Source organism: Gadus morhua, chromosome 13, assembly GCF_902167405.1.
Source record: "Gadus morhua chromosome 13, gadMor3.0, whole genome shotgun sequence".
In the NCBI taxonomy this organism is placed as follows: Eukaryota; Metazoa; Chordata; class Actinopteri; order Gadiformes; family Gadidae; genus Gadus; species Gadus morhua.
The window spans coordinates 2,572,178-2,593,814 of record NC_044060.1 but is presented as its reverse complement, the minus strand read 5'-3'; the positions used below and the strand labels follow the sequence as shown (position 1 = coordinate 2,593,814).

Below are 21,637 nucleotides of genomic sequence, written 5' to 3'. Positions count from 1 at the left end.
TTCCATCCCGTGCCGTCCGGAAGGCGTTGTCCGTCTGCCTCTAACACCGTCCTGACCCCATGTGTCCGCAGCGTCTGACCATCGCAGTGATTTGACAAAGGATTGCTCAAGGATGCCTGCAGGTATACTGCAGACATAAGGGTTCCAACCAACAACCTTTCAGGGTCAGGGTGTCGGACATCCTGACCACCCAACTGTCCTGCCCCCTATTGTCGCCTCCAAGCATTGAACCCCACCCTCAGACAAATGCTCCCTCTCTAATAATGAACACCAACCAATTTACAAGGAGAGCCCTTTGTTTGTTCATTACGTGAGCTAACAACGCTACCCTCCCTCCGGGGTCCTTAGCACGTTCTCACGACCGTCCCCACGTCACCTCCACGACCCGTCGCTGGGAGACGCTCATTAGCGGTAAGAACCTATGAGTGATGGCCCCTCCGACGATACTTGGAGGACGAGGATGCCCGCTCTGCTCAGTCATGATGCACTGAAGTGGCACCCCCCCCCCCCCCCCGCTGGGGACGTGCTGACTACCCTCACCATCGTCTGGGCGTCTCCTTAAGGCGCGCGCACATGATTGACGAACCCAGCGCAGGGAACGTGACCGCCCTGTTGCGGAACCAAAGAAAAGTAATAAATCCACCGCACACTTAAGCTACGCCGCCTGTACTAAAATAAACACGCGAGAAAAAAAAACACCAACGATCTGCTTTCCTTGCAGAGTTCTAGTGTTCGATCGCGCGTCGCTCGGTGCGTCGGGGTGCACTGCAGGGCCGGCGCTGGCCGTTTCGGCGCCCTAGGCGACTCGACATCAACTTGCACCCTGGACAGGTCTTCCGAGGGGTTTGTTTCATGTATTTTAATTGACTAAATAAGGGCGCCACCAGAGGGCGCCCCCAACGCATTTGCGGTCGCCTAGGTCGCCTATGCCGAGCGCAGGCCATGATGTGCGTTGGTTGTCTCCCTGTATCGTGAGCTTTTGGGATTGAGGTCACCTCGGATGAAAGGCACCTGCTCCATGACTACATGGAGATATAAGTGTCCCCGGGGGACCCAGGTGTGCCGCAGGGGCCCGAGAGGGGCCCGAGAGGGGCCTCACAGGGCCCCATACGGCCGGGCGGGGGCGGGGCCAGCCCGGCAGCTGCTTGATGATTGATTGGTTGATGCCCCGGGCGTCTAACGATGATCCACGGGGGGCGAGCCGGAGGTGACCCAGAGCCAGCCAGCGCCGCAGGCCGACCCCGCCGCTTCCTGTCGTCATCATTCTTCATTACGCCTCTCTGTCTGTCCGTTACGTGTCTCTCTCTCTCTCTCTCTCTCTCTCTCTCTCTCTCTCTCTCTCTCTCTCTCTCTCTCTCTCTCTCTCTCTCTCTCTCTCTCTCTCTCTCTCTCTCTCTCTCTCTCTCTCTCTCTCTCTCCCCCTCCCCCCTCCCCCCTCCCCCTCCCCCTCCCCCCCTCTCTCTACACCTCTCTATCGCAATCATAATAATCTAGAGATTAGGAGATTTGACTCCAAGCAGAAAGGTCCTGGGTTTGATCCCTGCAGTCTGTCTATTCGTATCCTTGAGAAAAATGCCCTAAACCCAACCTGCTCATTAGTAACATCCAACTCTAAATCATTTCATTCAATTAAACATTTATTTGGATGGGTAAGCAAGATGCTTTAATCCGGTACAAAGCATCCCTCCGCTCCGAGACGAATGCCTTGTCGTACATTGTCCCTGACAAATTAACAAATCCACTACACGGATTAAAGCCTATTGTACAGACTCGCTGTCGCTTCCAATGGATCTGTTCTCCCTGTAAACCGGAGAGCAGACCTCACCAGAGAACGGGTGGCGCATGTTCAGCCTCCTCATCCATGGGCCCTCCCTCTTCCTCCTCCTTCGGGCCGAGGGTCTTTATGCATCCAGGGCCGCTCCGGTGAAGCCACTGGACCCCTCGACGATGAAGCAGTAAAGCAGGACAGCGGAACAGCAGCATGCGGCGCTACTGAATCAATGTGGCCCAGACCGGGCCCAGGGCCGTTGCCGTGGGAACGCCAGGTGTGATGTGGAGCAGATTGAGCTGGAGACCCACGCCGAGGCACGCTAAGGATGGAGCCGGTGGGAGTGACTTGGCATCATGGGCTGTTGGTGTGACGCGTATTTTTTGTGTTGAATGGGGAAGCGTTATGCTTAAAGGCTTTCACATGTGTTAAAAGCGTTTTTATATTTGAAAGGCTTTTACAGGAATGAAGGTTCATACATCAAGAAAGGATTAAACATGTTTCCAAGGCTTTAACATGGATCGAAGGCTTTAACATATATATCGTTTTTTTACATGTATACCTGTATAACATCCCCTCTGTATAGCACCGTTAATCCGCCTCAGAGTCCCTGTCTCACATTCTACACATCAATTTCACATTCTTTGCAGCACTATTTACAAAACACTTGGCAAACAGCGATTCATTTTTTTCCAGTCCAGGAAAAGTAAATGTTTACCCCTGTTTTTTTGTATAGTCGATTTTTTCGACAATTCGCCTGTAAAAACAGCCGTCAAACCCTCATGCTTTCTGTGTGTGTGAGTGGGCTGCAATAAGCAGGTTTTAAAAGCAGGGATGAGGAGTAAGGAGAATAGAAGAAGAGTATACAGAGGATGAATTGGTACGAATCGGTGAGGATAGAGTTGAGTGGAGCGGAATTCCACAAAAGAATGGACGATTCCGTAAAATTACAAAAACAGGGAACAGAGTTATCGGGGGAGATTGTCAAATAAAAAGATGAAAACAGAGGAGCGAGTCACCAAAGTTAACATCAAACTTTCTTTCAATGAAAAAACCTGAACTGTGAAAAGATTGGTAAGATAGAAACACTAGGCGGTAAAACTGAGTGCTGGAAGAGCAGACGACAGGAAATGGGACGAGAGAGGAAATTTAGGAGGGTGAGAGTGTGAACGAGAGAGAGAGAGTGAGCGAGAGAGAGCAAGAGAGAGCGAGCGAGACAGCGAGAGAGGGAGAGAGAGCGAGGGACCGAGAGAGAGAAAGAGAGACAGTGAGAGAGCGAGAGAGCGAGAGAGAGGGAGAGAGAGAGACGGCGAGAAAGGGAGAGAGAGAGCGAAAGAGTGAGAGAGGCAGCGAGAGAGACAGAGACAGCGAGAGCGGACAAGTGGATTGAGATGAGCTTGGCAGTGCAGCGGTGATTGACACTCATCGTCGGCTTGCGATCCCGCGGCCCCGCGGGCGAGATTACCGTACGACATCCGAATGGGTTCGGCGACTGGGGGAACGTGTGAGCGTGTGACCGTGACGGTGTGACTGTGGGGCCGTCTCCGGCAGCCGCCGCATCGAGAGGGGATGCAAGAGCACGGCAATGATCTGAGCAATCAAAAAAAAAAAAAGAAGCTAAAAAGAAGGGTTGAAAGTGGGCAATCACAGCCCTTCCATCATGAAGCGTTCTCCGTGCACGGCCCGAGTGGAGAGGAGACGGCATGATTACAGCTCTACCTCGCCCGCGCCGAACCTGAACGGCTCCGGGACAGCGTTTTTCCTCAGAGCGTCTTGGGGTTCGATTAGATAAAGTTTACTTTATCGTAGCCTCGCGACCGATTCATTGGGAGGCCATTGATTCATTTAAAGGTCCACAATTATACCACCAGGTGTGAGTGTGATTAGCCATTACAAGCCGTTTTGATGATCTGCCTCTTCCTGTGTTTTAGTGACATCACAAGTGGGCATGTCCACCTAGATGTGTTCTGGATAGTTCAGTCTACCAGCCTAGCCAGTGGACAGTAGCAAACGTTACGCATCTATCTTTCATACAACTAGGTGGACACGCCCACTTGTGATGTCAGAAGAGGCATATTCTAAACGGCTTGTAACGGCTTATCTCACTCAAACCTGGTGGTATAATATGGGACCTTTAAATGTCTGTTTTTATGCGTGAATCAGTGTCCCCAGGGCGTGTTATAAAGAGGAGACCCAGAGAATGATGGATTCCTCCAGAGAAAAGTTAAAGTAATTCATGAGTTTGACTCCTAGGGTAGGAGATCATCAATACATCTGACTGTAAGACACTCGGAGTCCTATCGAGTACCGTCGTTACCAGAAACATTTTGAATTACAGTTGGATATTAATTAATTCTCGTGTTAAATTAATCACAGGGAACAGATTATCCTACTTGGTGAAATGCCTCTCGAGTCTAGACAAACTGATGCTTTGATGAGACACAAGTTATATTGACTACTACACACTGCTGGGAACTAGAACAACAGGGAGTAGAGAGAGAGAGAGAGAGAGAGAGAGAGAGAGAGAGAGAGAGAGAGAGAGAGAGAGAGAGAGAGAGAGAGAGAGAGAGTGAGTGAGTGAGTGAGTGAGTGAGTGAGTGAGAGAGAGAGAGGGAGGGAGAGAGAGAGACAGAGAGAGAGAGAGAGAGAGAGAGAGAGAGAGAGAGAGAGAGAGAGAGAGAGAGAGAGAGAGTCAAATCTAGAAATGCACAAGCAAAAGGAAAATGTATCAGAAGGATGAAGGGAACTAAAACAGAGCAAAAGATCACAAACACTGTGCATACTGTCTGTAATGTAAATGGGTTCATACATATTGCTATGCAGCACATTGCTCTTCACAGATCTGCAAGGTATCTGAATGTTAGCTTGTTTCCTCCGCAGTTGGAGTCTGGCCCAGGCCGCGAGACACAAACCCAATTTGCGAGACGACTAAATCCTATTATTTGTATTGTGTTGTTCTGTGTTTCTGTGCCAGCATGATAATCTTTTCATGAAGACAGATTGACAGCCGATCAGAACAGGTGTGGGCTTCGATCCTCTGCTTCTCCTTGATATACTTAAGTATAATTGGTCTATATGGACAGTATATAAGGATGTGTTTAGCATAACGTGGGGGGGGGGGGGGGGGGGGGGGGGGGGGAATGGGATGACCTCGTATCTATGCTAGACATGAAATCCTTCCCCCCAGCTGTTGTGGATAATTAATTTGGTTCAACAGTTTAAGCAAGACCAAGATATTATCTAATAATGGCATAATGTAATTACAAATGATAATCTCTGTTCAACCCACTTCTGGTAAGACTCTGGGGACTAAAATGCGACGGCATTACGGAACTAACTAAATAAAGGCTGGCGATATAAACGGGAAAGTAAAGGGTAATGGATCGGGTGCTTCAATCCCAGCCAGAAGGTTGCTGGTTCCACATTGTTAACACTGAAGATGTCATCCCTGAGCCAAAGGACCAAGGGTTGCCGCGTGTCCCACTAGTAACATTAATATGTGAGAGATTTGTTAACGCTGGCACTTCAGTTCAACAATCGTCGTACTAAGTGTGGTTTTTGATGTGATCGTTGTCGTTGAGTGGACTCTTGTCTCTTGCCGATAACGTGGTGCAAAGACACCTCACGTGCAATGATCGTGGCGTTCAATGGTAGAGAACGGACGACACAATAAAAATAATCATTGTGTTCTTTTCAACTGTTCAAGGACGTATTGACCCAGCACAGTGTTATAAACCAAAGCCCTGTTTATCCATGCAGTGTGACGTCAAACCTGCCACCAGTTCAGTAGACCCTGTATAGCAGCAAGCAGCAAGCTAACGAATCAAGCTAAGGCCATGTTGCGCAGACAGTCAGCTAATCATAGCCGTTCCCCTGCCCTGGTCCTCAGAGACGGCCACCTCCTCTGCTGTCAGTCCACTGCCAGGGGCCTGGTCTTCCATGCTGAGAATGCATTATGAGGCGAGGGTCTTCTGCCAGATCAGTGGGCATGTACAGGTTTTCATGTTCCCAGAAGAGACAGGCCCAACTCCTGTGTGTTGTCCCGGCATAACACAAAACCATGTAAACACAGGGATAGTTAAGTGTTTCACTGATTCCAACAGACACGTTACGTAAATGCTAAAAGGTAAGAAGGGCATTGGACTGAAAACTGATCGGCCAAAAGGCCTGCCAGCCTAGGTCAGTGGAACAGAGTGATCAGGGGAATTTGTCCGGGGGGGGGGGGGATTAGGTACAGACACTAGCGAGAGAAAGACACTGTGAGTGTAATGTTGTCACGATGGTGAACTCCGACAAAGCTCATTCCTTCTTTCCTGGTGTTAATTCCATCAGTCGGCTAGCCGTGTGGAAATAAAAGAGACTGAAAATGACCCTGAACTTTAACCTGACCCCGTGGTTGGTTGAACAAGATTTGGTTCATTTCTGATGTGACAGAGAAGACAGGAGGTGACACAGAAGAAGAGATGAGAGCGGAAGATGAGGAGAAAAAAGCAGGAGTAGAGACAGAGGAAGAGACGATAGAGGAAGAGAATGAGAAGAGACAGAGGAAGAAATGAAAGAGGAAGAGGATGAGAAGAGTCAGCAAAAATGCCAGAGGAAGAGGAAGAGGATGAGAAGAGACAGAGGAAGAGATGAAAGAGAAAGCGGATGAGAAGAGACATAGGAAGAGAGGATAGAGGAAGAGGATGAGGAGAGAGAGAGAGAGGAAGAGACAGAGTAGGAGAAGGGTCTGAGGATGATGAAGAGAAGACAGAGGAGGATGAGTAGATGAATAGGGAGAGAGGCAGAGAAGGTTGAGTGCAAGGACAGGATGAGAAGAAGTGAACGGGAATTAGAGTGACGGAAGTAGGTGAGTGACAGAGCAACATAAATAGGATTCATTTTGATATGAAGATAAACAAAAATAAGCGATAGAACACAAAAATAGAGAGAAGAGGAGAGAACAGATGAGAGATAGCTAGACAGGAACAGAGGGAACGACATGAAGGAACGCAGATGACAAACTAGCAACGTAAGTAAAGAAGGGATATATTACTTAATCAGAAGAGGTCAAAGAAAAAGTGAGACAGGAGGGAAAGAACAAAAAGCACAACGCTAAAGTGGCATCAATAGAGCGCCCTCCTTTAAGATCTGAGTAAAGAGGCAGTCTATACCAGTTCTGACGTCTATCGCTCGCGGGCAGTAAACAACCCCCCCCCCCCTGGAGTCGAGCGCTCCTCTGATGCTGAGCACTGAGGGGGAGCTGGCTTCAATGTCAACCGACAAAGATATTGACGGGATCCAGCCATACTCGGGCCCCACCCCGCTATAAACACCCGGGTAGACGAGGACAGAGACGAGACGCGGACTGAGACGAGACGGGGACTGGGAGTCAGCTGTGGGGAGGCTCACAGTTCAAGAAGACTATCTACTATTTTGTCCTTTATACGGTTTAATTTATGGTTCCAAGCCATTCCGGGTCGGAGTCAAAAGGATTTAAAATATGTTTTACAATGCAATCAGATGTGTCTGTGTGTCTGGGTGTGTGTGTGTGTATGTGTGTGTGTGTGTGTGTATGTGTGTGTGTGTGTGTGTGTGTGCGTGCGTGCGTGCGTGCGTGCGTGCGTGCGTGCGTGCGTGCGTGCGTGCGTGCGTGCATGCGTATGAGAATGTGTGTGTGCGATGTGAGTGTGTTTGTCTGCGCACGCATGCGTTAGCATGTGTTTGTGTGGTGTGCGTTTGTGTTGTGTGTCTGTGTTTGCATGCGCGTGTGCATGTGGGCTTTTGGCAATCAGCCTAAAAGCGATTATCATACCATTTGGTTCGTCGGCCGATGACCCTGTTTACATTATACTTCATCTTACATACAGTACATGTAGCATTACATAACACTGCACGCAGCGTAGCTTTAAATACTGCTATTATGCTAATGGCCGCGCAGGTGGAAGGCTGCTCCACAGGAGCTATGTTTAGCGGGTTAGCCTGGGCGATGCTCACTGTGAACCCCACGATGGGCGAGCGAGGGAGCCAGCTGTTCACTGAAGGAGCGAGGGTAGAGTTCCAAAGTGTTTTACAAAAATGGCCATTGTTCAACTTTTCAACCCTCCAATCAAACAGCCTTCTGCTGCATCAGGGGCTACGTTCCTGTTCTGATGGGGAATCGACGTGCTGTTAACACATAGCATGCAGCAGTGTAGCGCGTGGCAGTGTGGCGGTGTGAAACCGCTATTCCACTGTCATGGCCTTGCTAACGTGAATTGATTACATACCAAACTTTGGGTACGAGTGTGTTTGTGAGTGTGTGCGTGTGTTTGTGTGTGTGTGTGTGTGTGTGTGTGTGTGTGTGTGTGTGTGTGTGTGTGTGTGTGTGTGTGTGTGTGTGTGTGTGTTTGTGTGTGTGTGTGTGTGTGTGTGTGTGTGTATGGTGTGTGTGTGATGTGTGTGTTTATGTGTGTGTGTGTGTGTGTGTGTGTGTGTGTGTGTACGTGTTTGTGGGTGTGTGCGTGTGTGTGTGTTTGTGTGTTCATGAGTGTGTGTGTGTGTGTGTGTGTGTGTGTGTGTGTGTGTGTGTGTGCGTGTGTGTCTTTGTGTGTGTGAGAGATTGGGAGTGGTTTGTGTAAGTTTGAGTGTGTGTGAGGGTGTGTGTGTGTGTGAGTGAGAGTGTGTGTGTGTTGGTGTGTTATATATAGTAGTATATGTTCCAAAACAATAGAACAGTACTAAAACACGACAAGAAGATTTGTATTTGTATTGTTACACTAAGACAACCGTACAATAATACGATTCAACTATATGAGGGTGCTACATAACCTTAAGGAGTGTCACAGCAATGCCTTTTATAAACTCCATCACGCTCGCCCTCCTAGCACACACTTCACGGTGAGCCCCTCAGCTCGGCCAATGGGAAGGAGAGCTGCCTCTGTGCTCCAGATAAGCCAACCATGGGAGCCGTATCAGCAGGCACACAGAGTACACCTCTGGTCTGTGTTTGGACACAGCCAATCCCCGTCCAGGGAGCAGTAAACAGCTCTTATCACCGTGAGGAGTGGACAGGGGGCCGGAGCCCACCGTGTGCTAATCCCCGGGCATTATCTGACATTACAAAGCAGCACAGCCCCAGAGGAGACCAGCGTGATACGGCTGTGCGTGAGGAAGTGTGTATACGTGTGCGTTTTGTGTGTTTGTATGCACTTTGTGTGTTTGTATGTGGGTGAGAATGAGTATGTGTCTGTGTGGGTGCGTGTGCGCTTTGTGTCTTTGTATGCGTGATGTGTGTTTGTGTGTGTCTGTTTCACATCACACACAGTCCTTATCTATTTTTGTTTGGGATACAAGGCTGTTCACTGCTTGAAAGTTTGCTTGAGGCTTAAGGAAATACTTAAAGTCAACACCCATCGCAAACATCGCACCATTCACGAGGAAGGGTTCCAGAGGTACACGATCACATAGAGACACAGACCTCAGATGTGAAAGGAACACAGATTATTGCCTGCGATAGATAAACACATACTATAACACGCGATGGCGGCGCTGCATTTATCGTGATCTGAATGCGATTCATGGAATCAGAGAAGGATGCACAACATCCTGTAAGCAAAAAAAGAAAGTCAAATCTAATCACGAGGGACATTAACAGCGCGTTAGCTTCCCGGTACTGTGAGCAGAACTAACGAAGGCCCGGTAAAACACTGGAATCATGAAGCTCTTAGTATGATAGCATTCAAGCTGCATTCAGTTGGGTCGGGCTTAGAATGCGATGTGGGTGAGTTGTTTTGTACACCCAACATCACATGCAACATGGTTGAGTTACCTTGGTTTCATTGGCTGCTTGTCGTTGTTCAATTCAACCATTAAAACCCCCAAAATTAAAACAATAATTGAGAGGGAAATTAACTTTCTCACATAACCGTGAGATGTGAAGCAGTCTTTTACAATTGGCTTCTCTTGGTATCTATTGTGCGTTTGATTGGAATTTAATTAGCAATTGAATTGAGAGTTGAATTGTGAATTACAGCGTTCATTGTATCGATTTGAGATGGGTATTGATTGCAAATGTAACTGAATTGTTAATTACATTTTTCATCACTTTGAAGTAATCTTTCATACGAGGGATTCTAAGAGGATTTCATAGGCCCGTCATCTGTTGTACTGAATTATGACTTGAACTGAATCCAGACCGATCCACTGCAGTCCCACAGACCTCCATATGGCTGAGGCGTTTTCCAGCGGTACCGAGGAAATACATTAAGCGACGGCCTGGAACCAGCCTGGCGTGAAGTCCACTGTGAGCCCGTGCATGCTGCATTCATCACGCCGTATTCATCACGTCTCCCTCATATAGGCTGGAGCTCTTTGAAGAGGCTTCGGCCGAAGTCAGCCAGGAGCTCATTCAGAGCTCTCCATTGACCTTCTGTTCCGCCCTTTCACTGCAGAAAGACTCTGCACATGAAGGTGTCCTCCAGGGGAACCTATGAGTCCTCAACATCAATGTGGCTCTGTGTGTGTGTGTGTGCGTGTGTGTGTGTGTGTGTGTGTGTGTGTGTGTGTGTGTGTGTGTGTGTGTGTGTGTGTGTGTGTGTGCGTGTGTGTGTGTGTGTGTGTGTGTGTGTGTGTGTGTGTGTGTGCGTGTGTGTGTTTGTGTGCCTGTGTTTTCGTGTGTGCATGTGGGGTGTGTGTGAAGAATGGTCAAGTTAATCTGTGGTCATGCACTCCTCCACCTCTCACTATTATCAACTCTTGTCTGTGAATGTATTGTATGTGTGTGGGTGTTTGTGTGTGTGTGCGTGTGTGTGTCTGTGTGTGTGTGTGTGAGAGATTTCGTGCACGAGCAGATGCCTGTATATACATGCATGTGTATCGTGTCTCGTGTTCTCACCATAAACCCCACCTTCTCGCTCTTTTATCTACTTCCTGTCTTCTCTCTCTCTCCTTCCCTGTCGTCTCTGTCCCTGGTTCCCTCTCCTCTCTCTCTCCTATGCCTCCCTTCATCTCTCTACCATCCGTGTCGCTCACTTTCCCAGTATTCCTCTCTATGTGAATTCAGGTACGTGTGTGTGTTTGTGTCTGGTTTGCATCTCTGTGCTTGCAAGATTTTGTGTGTGTCTGTCTGTGTGTGTGTTTGTGTGTGTGTGTGTGCGTTCGTTTGTGTGCTTTGGCGGGCAGCGGCAGCCTTCATCTGTAGTCCCAGCATGCACCAGGCAGGTAATGACAAGCTGCAGACGACCAGAATGTCACAACTTCTCCCAATTGCTGCTGACGTCAGCCACCTCACACACACACACACACACACACACACACACACACACGCACACACGCACACACGCACGCATATAAGCACACACACACACACTCACACACAAATACACCGTTCGCACACAGGTACGCACTCCCATATACAGACACACATACTCATAGACCGTATAGACACCGTTCAAATGTGAAAAACACAAAAACGAATCAACACACATGCATTTGCACACATACACACGTAATAACCTCTGTGAACACACACTGCTGGTCATCAATAGTGCTTGTTGCACGCACTACACACACACAACCGAACATGGTCCTGCCGATTACCCCTTTGTTTTGGTCCATTATGATGTGCCTACGTGCATGAATTAGCAGATGTTGTTACACTCATGCGTAACATTATAAAAATGCACAGGTGGGCACTTACACAGAGGTGCATGGACCTCTCTCTCCACCACTCACGGCCCCCCCCCCCCCCCCCCCCCCCCCCCCCCCCCTCTTTCTCTCTCGTTTTACCACTCTCTCGGTATCCCTCGCCCACCTGTCTCTACATCTGCATAGTGTGGACAGACACTATATTCACATGGCTGAGCAGGGGACAGCATCAATATTCTCGTCGAGGTATAAGCTACACTAAAATGTGAGGAGTATACAGTTAACAGTGATTCCAGTACATGAGAAAAATACATTAGTATCGAATTACAAACTATGGTATCGCACAATGTACAGCTCAACAGTAACTATATCGGAATTCATCTTCAGGGGAGATGAATACATTTTACCGAACATGATGATTAGCATTTACGTTCATCAACGCTAGCTAGTGAGTTAGCGAGTTAGCTAGTGAGTTTCCCTGCTTCCCTCCCTGTCTCTGGGAGCTTTTCCATGAGGTTCTCAGCCATCCTAGAGTCCGGAACAGCAATCTGTCCTTCCTCAGACGCCAGAAGGCCAGATAACCAGCCCACTGAATGTCACACATCAAGTCCAACGCTGCAAATGTCACAAGCAATGGCACGGAAGAAACAGATGTCAAGCATTTGCCTGTTAATAAAGTTGATTCTACATGACAGTCCACATGGACAAGGCCAGAACTAATGTTATTAACACTGCATTATAGAGTAATTTACATCCTTAAAAACATTGTTTTGGCAGATTGCGTTTGACATTTTACGGAAAACTTAAGGTCATGACTTCAATGATGTGAAGAAAAGATTTCTGAAAACTTTTAATAAGGCGGAAAGGTCAGGAAATTACAACGAAAGCCTTTCAACTAGGCTCAAACTTCCGCAGTCTGTCTTCAAAGAGCAGTGACAAGCTTATGGTTTCAAACGTTGTCTGTGGGCCAGTGATGCATGGGGACTATCGGATAACGTGTAGCGGAAAGGTTCTGGGTTCAAGACCCAGTTTCCCAAGCCTACCTAAAGGTGTTGTGTAGCAAGATACCCCAAACTGCTCCTGACTGGCGGGAATCTGAATTCACAGGAAGTCACTTCGGACAAAATTAAAAGATAGATGATAAAAATACAAAAATAAGGGCTAATATTATTGGACGGTGAGCCTCTGAGGAGACACAACTGTTATGTAAAGACATCCGCACTCATGGGGTTTTCTACTGCTATCCATTTCTTCTCAAATAAATGTGATTAGCATTAGGAGACATTTAATTCGGGAAAGAATATCAGGCCTTCAGCAATGTACTCAGACCATCATTTATAAAACGTTTTCTATAAATGATCATCTGGCATAACACATAATAAATAATAATACCCTTGCTTTATTCTGTATTTTTCACATTTTCATTCATTCATTTTTCAGGGGGGGGGCGGAGGAAAGTGACTTCATTGAGATTCAGGTCATAGAGCTAATCATTTATTCATGGCAGCACAGCTTTTCGTCATGGCCGATAAGAAAGAATCCTGTCTGGATTTCCTCTAGGTTAATAGAATGACAAACAACACAGTGGGCTATTCATTATGAATAATGAAATAATGTTCCACTTGACACACACTCTTCAGAGACTGGGTGTTGGTATGGACCAACTCATTCATAATTCCTGTGTGACAGGTGGGGTTTCGCTCACAGAAAACGACCACACGCTGAACAATTAAGGCTTTTAAGCTAGATTACGTCAGTCATTTGCACGTGGGGTGCACTAATAGGCAGCTAGCGCCACGGGTTCTTTTAGAACAAGCTTATGAATCGATCCTCTCACCGGCACTGCTTCGACAAACTGTAGCTTAAGAGACAGGGCTACAAGCTAATCCTTAAATAAATCAACATGGATTTAAAGCCTAAAATACAAAACCATGCGTTATCCATTATTCATCAGTTCCATCCCTAACTATTAATCCTTCAATAATTCTACCATCCCTCCCTCACTTCATCCACTCCTAACTAGCCACTCATCTTTCTTTCTATCTATACATGCGTACAAGCTCGCTCATATGTATATCCTGTTAAAAATGTAATGTTCAACATTCAACTTTTTAAAATTTTGCATTGACAAAAAGGGTCAAGAAAGTAACACTACTTCAAAGGAATGACTCACTACAATCCAACCTTACATCCATCCCTTCATCGTTGCATCCATCTATCAGTCCATCCATCATTGCATCACAACCATCAATCCATCCATCTAGCAATCCATCCTTCATTCCATCCATCCATCCATCCATCCGACTTTCCATCATGTCATCGATCCAACCAGTGAAACATTTACATTTACATTTAGGGCATTAAGCAGACGCTTATATCCAAAGCGTCTTTCAATGGCTAGGGTAAGATGTTCGACAATGCGAAGTACCATTTTTAAGTGCAAGGACATAAAATAAGTGTGAATATTAAGTGCCAGGACGTACTGACACACAATAAGTGCGTAAGAGGGGTTTGGGGGGTTAAGCGATGCAGATTCTAGCTTACCTTCTCCGCAGACTGCGCCGTGCCGAAGAAGATGGGGATGAAGGCCAGCCAGACGATGCAGGTGGTGTACATGGTGAAGCCGATGGGCTTGGCCTCGTTAAAGTTCTCCGGCACGCCGCGGGTCTTGATGGCGTAGATCGTACACGTCACCATCAGCAGGATGCTGTACCCCAGCGAGCAGATGATCTGCAGATCCGTGATGTCGCACTTCAACACCCCCCTCGCCAGACTCGGATTGATGGTCTTCTGCTCGTCGTAGTCTATGATGGTGTTGGGCGGGTCCACGCCGAACCAGATGAACACCCCCAGCAGCTGGGCGGAGATCAGGCTGGAGGTGATGGCCAGCTGGGAGGTGGGGCTGATCAACCGCGGCGCCGTCACCGACTTCTTGCCCTGCTCGAAGATGCGGTAGATGCGGTTGGTCTTGGTGAGCAGCGCGGCGTAGCTGATGCACATGCCCAGCCCCAGGAAGATCCGGCGCATGGAGCACACGCCCACGTCGGGCTTGGCGATCATCAGGAAGGTGATGATGTAGCACAGGAAGATCCCCGTCAGCAGCACGTAGCTCAGCTCCCGCCCCGACGCGCGCACGATGGGCGTGTCGTTGTGGCGCACGAAGGTGGCCATGACGAACATGGTGGCCATGATGCCCATCACGGCGAGGAACACTGGGATCACTGCCCAGGGCGAGCTCCACTCCAGCTTGACGATGGGGATAGGCTGGCAGGCGGTGAGGTTGGGGTTGGGCCGCATGTTGTAGGAGCACAGCTTGCAGGTGAACTCGTCGTGCTGGTACTGGTAGCCGTCGCAGGGCTCGCAGTGCCAGCAGCAGGGCATGCCCTTCACCACCTTCTTCCTCTCGCCCGCCTTGCAGGGCAGGCTGCACACCGAGCTGGGGATCTGCAGCTCCCCTCGGGGCCACTGCATGTCCTCGATCTGGGGGGGGGGGGCAACAACAAAGGGGTTCAGGAGGACACTTTGGTTGGGTCACTGCAGCAGCTGGTTTGTTATCTAAAGGCAGTGACGGTGGGTTCAGGGATGGGGCAACGAGGCTGCCTGCAGGTTAGGTTGCAGACTTCTAGTAGAAGTTGTCTGATGTGTAAGAAAAGAAGAAAATATTGGAGGGTTTGAAGTTTCTTTGTGAGTCTCATTATCTTATTCATTGAATAAGATCTTTAATGAATATCCCCCCCAGCCATACCTACATCGCTGTAACCCTTATTTTAAAGGTCTTTAAAGTTGGTTTCTACACCATCAACTCATGTTATTCTGCACTGTGTGCAGCACTGTTTCATCTCCAGCACCGTGTCTAAGCTACACTAATGTCACAGCACTATTGACTAGCAGCTTGACCGCTGCTAATATGTAATGAGCACACTATTATGGAAAGATCCATATTAGCAAATTCCTCCCGGATCATTACAAGAGATGAAAATAACGTCCTTTCATCTAAATAATTGCTGGAGTGGAAACATTGTTTGCGTTTAGCCTTTCAGGCCTTTGTATTGACTTGTGTTACTGTTGCATTCATTTGAACATCTGTTGATTCAATTTGAAATACTGACAGACTAAAATGCGGTACTAACATCCATTTGAAGCCTTGCAATATTTAGTTCATTTTAGTAACAACCAAAGTCTGGCATTTTCTTGTCAAACCTACTCCGTCATCTATCCCTTCCCTACGCGACCACGCAACCACACCATTTGAAGACGCCTCCAACACGCCTGGTGTACGTTTAACATTCATAGCGCTAACGCTCATGTCAGCGGCCTGTGCCCCCGTCCGCCCTGTGCGTGAACGCCACGTGTAACTACCCCGGGGGCGATTTGGGAGCGAGCGGCGGGCTAGGTAGAGGCAGCCGAGCGAGGCTGACACGGGGCTTTTTTTGTCTGGCTGCGGCCACATTCCCTTTTCCCTCTGGAATACCAAACAGCCATTGTCACATCCACTCACCCACCAACCAACCCAACTGCCCCCCCTACACCCACACTAACCCCCCCCACACCGCCAAAAGCCACAGCGCCACGACAACACAGAAGGAAAGGCAACAACAATCTCCATCCAAATGTCCCTGTGTCGCTCTGTTTCGGATTGCTGCCTTTACGAGAGGGACAGGGAGATTGGTTTGGAGACGAGAGTGAATGACATGTAGCCCGGAGAACTGCAGGGGGGGGGTCACACCGGGGGCTCTGGAGGGGTGGAACGCCAACCTGGTTGGCTGACCAGGGGGCCGAGCTACCAGCCCCCCATGAGCCACCATGCCCACCCCCGGTGTGTATTCTATTTCCATTCTACCTTTGTCACGGGCCTCCGGGAGCAGAGACAACATCAGGAGGTGACCAGGGGGTGGGGGAGGGACAGAAGCAGGACTGGGGTGCAGCGCTGCAGCAATAACGAGTCAGCTAATGGTCCAGAGAGGTTCTCATCACACAAGGTACGGCATAGGTCAGAAATCTCAGGCGAAATATAGAATGGATTACCTAAATTAAATGTAATTTTACTAGAGCTGTCAAGCGATTAAAATATTTAATCGTGATTAATCGCATTAATGTCATAGTTAACTCACAATTAATCGCATTTAATCGCAAATTATTTTTCTATGCTAAATATCCCTTGATTTTTTTGTCCCATAATTCTTCTCATTTTAATTATCTTATCAACATGGTGAAGTGCATCGGCTTGCCTTGTGCAAATGATTTTTTATTGATAACAACATTGGCATATACTGATCAAAACAGGACGATACAAAAAAAGAGCCTATAGTGCAATTAAACGACTGCTTTGAACAAATGTCATTTGAACATAGCAGTCAGGCTACTGCTTCTATGTTTTGAGCCAAAGAAAAAATAAAAAAATATATATATTATTCTTTTTTTTAAATAAAACAATGGCGTTAATCGCGCGATATTTTTTTTAACGCCGTTAAAATTGGTTTGCGTTAACGCCGTTAATAATGCATTTAACTGACAGCTCTAAATTTTACACAACATATTGGGTAAATGTCCCTCTGGGATACAAAGCTAGATTTGTGTTTGGACAAAGACACAAAGCTAGGGATATTTCCAGTTAAAAATAATAATATAATCTTCATAATTAAAGGGCATTCCTTCAACCACGGTCATGGTTGAATGACCATTATGGGAACTATTCTTTGGCTCTTTTAAGAACAATTTAAAGTCACCAAATTGTCGTATGGCTCTGCCAACTGAAAACATCCAGGACTTCGGGTCTAGAGCGTCAAGAGCCATTCATCAAAATGCTCTGAGAAAGACAATTCAGGGGCGTGCAGGTACCTAGTGACTCCACCATATTGAGTTCAAGTCTCCAGAAACTAAAAGTGTGTCCATCCTAGTACGGACTGGACCACACAACGTCTGTAAGCGTTGACTCTGCCCGGGGCCAGTTGATAGGGACAGAGCTAGAAAGTTGAATTTGGGATGAACTCTAAGACAACGTTCTTGAGATATAGACTGCATAGAGTGACCCAGAACCGGGAGTCAAGTCGCAAGTGGAACCCTAAAGACCGAGAAACAGGTGTCGGGAGGTGTGGTGGTACCAATGAAAATATGAAAAAACAAGAGAAATATCTAGAAGGAGAAGCAGCAGAAGGAGTGCTAATGTTGCCTGTAATCTCAGAGTCAGAAAACCCTCTGACAACATTAACAGCCAGCTGCTTGTGGACTCGAGGTGGAGCGGACGGACGTCAGCGAGGGGCATCCCAGCTCACATTCAGGGAGGCGTGAAGGAATCGGCATGCAGAGAACCCGTTCTGATCTGACACCTCACGTTAGGGGCACGCGATGCAGCTGTGATTGGGAGAGAGCTCCACCTGCCTCACCGAACGGGCGCTAATTCGATGCAGATTTAAATGAGGTTCACAAAACCGCCAGCGGCGACAGCGGCTCGGTCGTTTTAGACAGATTCCCAGAGAGATTCGCACCTGGATTGTGCCGGGCTCCAATCAGTGTCGTAGTCAACATGCTGCTTCCTTTGGCCCTGAGCGCTGACGCTTAGAAAGGGATCAGAGGCGGTCAGCGCCGTGATGTATTGTACTGTACTGATAGGCTATCTGTCATACATCTAGACACAAGCACATCGATTCTGGAAATGGCTTGGGAAATCCGCCTCTCTAGGGGTGGTTAAAAAGGTGGCCTCAGTGGTCTTTTTTTTTAACAGATAGGCCCACATGTTGTGAACTCGGAACGCTCCTGTACTCCAGAGCTCAGGGAGGGAGATTAGAGTGGCTATCTGGTGTCACGCTCAGACTTTATCTCAGACTCAGATGCATTCTTGTTTTATAAGAGAGGAGGGAGCATCCGGATGGACGCGAGAAAATAATCGGCAAACAGTGCCGAGACGAAAAGATAGAGGGAACAAAAAACAGTGAATTGCTTGTTAATCTCAGGCTAACTTGAACATCAATTAACAGGACCAAACACGCTGTTCGGGTTTTAATGTTGACGCGTGCTTCGCCGTACGACATCCAACGCAATTAAAACCCTCGGCCTCCAATAATGACTTTCACGCGTTTCGCAGGCAAATAAATTCGGTTGCAATTAAACTTGATTAAATTAAACTTTTGGAAGATTGATTATTATGAAATGGAAGCAGGACTAGGCTAGAAAATACAGAGAGAAAGAGCGAGAGAGAGTGCGAGAGAGAGAGAGAGCAGAAGAAGATATAGAAAGAGAGAGAGGGGGGGAGTGGGTAAGGAGGGAATGAGAGAGGGAGGTAGAGAGAGAAAGAGGGGATCAAATGTCAAAGAGGTCAGACGTGTAATGACGAGGGATAAATGAGCAGGGGAGTAAAAGGGTGATGAAAGTGGGAGCAGGCATGCCCAGAATATTGTGATTCATCCTCTTCTTCCCGGGGGACACCTGAGAGACACCGGAGAGACAAGAAGGGCTACTTCTCTCTCTCTATATATATTCTCCTGTCTTTGTTTGTCTCTCTGTTTCTCTATCATCATCTCTCTATATACATTTCTCTCTCCCACTCTCTATATATTCTCCTATATTTGTTCGTCTCTCTCTGTTTCTCTCTATATCGTTTCTCTCTCCCACCTTTTCCCCCTCTCTCTCTATATTCTCCTATCTTTTTGTTCTATCTCTGTTTCTCTCCACTCTCTTCCTTCATCTCTCTATGCATCTGTTTCTATCTCCGCCTCTCGTTGTGTTTCTAGGTCTCTCTTTATAGGCTTCCACCCTCTCGCTCTGTCTCTGTCTCTGTTTATCTCTCGTCCTCAGGGCCCTCTGTCTCTCCTGCTCTCTCTCCCTCTTGGTCTCTCTTAACATCGCTTTCACTTTCTTCCTTTCTTCCCCCCTCCTCTCTGCCTTCCTTCAATTCCTCTCACTTCCCCGGGCTCTGTTTCTAAAACTTCTCTTTAGCATTTTCTCTCATTCTCCCAATTATCTGTTAAATGTTCTGCTGCGCTCCTGCTGGGCCCTCACTCTCTGTCTCTCTCCCTCACAACTCAGTCAATGTCTATATCTCATTCTCTCGCTCTCTCTGTCTCTCTCACTGTATCCATCTCTATCTCTGTCCCTTTCCCCCCCTCTCTCTCTCTCTCTCTCTCTCTCTCTCTCTCTCTCTCTCTCTCTCTCTTTCTCTCTCTCTCTCCCTCTCTCTCTCTCTCTCTCCCTCTCCCTCTCCTCCTCACACAATCTTTCTCCCTCCCTCCCTCCTTCCCTCTCCCTCTCTCTCCCTCCCCTTCTCCTCTTATCGGTGGCTGGCAGCCCCCGCCTGTCTCTTCCGCTCGGTTGAACAGCGCTGCCAATAAATCAATCAGCCCACCGACATGATGTCATCACAGGTCATGTGACCCCCGCCCCCCCCCCCCCCCCCCCCCCCCCCCCTCTCCGCCGCCCATCCAGCCAATGAAGGGCCGGACGGGGGTCGGGGCCGGGGCTCCGCGATGGAGACATCGCAGCGCAACGAATCGTCGCTGTCCTCCTCCTCTGAGATGCCAGGTGTCCTCCTCTGAGGGAGGAGGACACCTGATTCATACAAGAGACATTCATCTCCCGCTCCCTGTCCCTCTCTTTCTCTCAGACTCCCTCTCCCCTACGCTCCCTCTATTCCGCTCTCTCTATCTTTGCGTCACTGTTTCTCTCTCATGCTCCCTCTCCCTCTCTCCCTCCCCCTCTCCCTCTCCCTCTCCCTCTCCCTCTCCCTCCCTCTCTCTCTCTCTCTCTCTCTCTCTCTCTCTCTCTCTCTCTCTCTCTCTCTCTCTCTCTCTCTCTCTCTCTCTCTCTCTCCCTCTCTCTCTCTCTCTCTCTCTCTCTCTCTCTCTCTGTCTCTCCCTCTCTCTCTGCTTGACTGTTTCTCCCCCTCCATTCATTTCATCTCTCCATTCAGGCGTCTGGATGCTAAAGCAGCACTGGTGACAGGCCTTTTCTCCCTCTGTTAAACCAGTGGTATCGCCGTCAATATTCGTGTTATTTTTTATAAGAACATATCGATATTGTTAATGTTTTGGCGGAAGTCTAGGGAGTAAGCACCTCTCCTCCATCCTCCCATCCATCTATCTATCTATCTCTCCATCCTTTACTCTCTCCCATCCATCCCTCCCTCTCTCTCGCCCTCCCTCCTTCCCTCCCTCTATCCCTCCCTCCCTCATCCCCTCCCTCCCTCCCTCCCACCCAGGGTGTGACAGATTCCATGGTGTGTATAACCTCCTGTCAGGTGTCAGACGAGGGCTCAGGAGTACATAAGTAGAGAGGCCCAGTGCAACAGCGGGACACAGCTATCCACACATGGATATACAAACACAGCCTCGAACTAAGTGACACACAAATGAAAGCATGCGCACACAAACACATGCACACACAGACACACAAATCAAAAAACACAGCCTCAAACTAAATCACACACACATGGAAGCATTCACACACACACAACAACACACACAAATATGAAAACACAGCCTCAAACTACATCACACTGGATGCAATTATTCACACATACACACACCAGGCACACACCGAATAAACTATGCAAACAGACACACAAACACACAGACACAAATATGCAAACAGACACACATAAACACACACAGGCTCAGAGAAATTAGCACAGACACACCATTCACACAAAAAGACTCGGGCCTGCGGGCCTGGTAATAAGTTCAGTCAGCCACACACTCCACAACACCCACCCACAAACACACAGACAAGCACCCAGACACAAACACACAGCGGGGAAGACAAACAGAGTGCACTCCCAGTCAATCACGCGCTCCCTTCCTGTTAATGTGTGCCGTGCTGCAGTCGTTAACGGGGGGGGGGGGCTGTGAATCGGGATTAGAACGATTCATTGAGCGGCGGAGAGAGGGTGTGGAGCGCGTCCCTGCGAGGCTGAACGCACGCCTCCCCCTGATCAGCGTCAGGACGGGCTGACACCGCCCAAATCAGAAAGAGGTCGAAAACACGACGCCATCTTGGCAGGAGTGCCGGCCACCCTCCCTCTGAGTCATCCTCAAACGTCAGTAGAACGCTTTTTTTTTCAACCAAAAATAAAAGGCTGCGTTTATCACGCAAACACAGACTCAGTGCACCGCAAATATTGGAAGTGGCGGGCGCCTGATGTGGCTTTTTCCATCAACAAGGGTGGAAACATTCTGTGTGTGTGGATTACGAAGCGTTGGAGAAAACGCGGGAGGATATCTGACTGGTTCCACATTCTGTCTGGATGAATAAAGTACGAGTGGGAAAATGTGA

At 48.2% G+C, this 21,637-nt stretch overlaps 1 protein-coding gene across 2 annotated transcripts in view; it reads right to left on the bottom strand.

The window, feature by feature from the left end:
• The window catches only part of grm7 (glutamate metabotropic receptor 7), a 189,597-nt gene that overhangs the window by 19,009 nt on the left and 148,951 nt on the right, over positions 1-21,637 (bottom strand). For both annotated transcript variants that reach the window (XM_030375438.1, XM_030375436.1), the window contains exon 8: positions 13,919-14,854. In XM_030375438.1, coding sequence (XP_030231298.1) covers positions 13,919-14,854 — 936 coding nt within the window. The remainder of the gene's footprint in view (positions 1-13,918; positions 14,855-21,637) is intronic.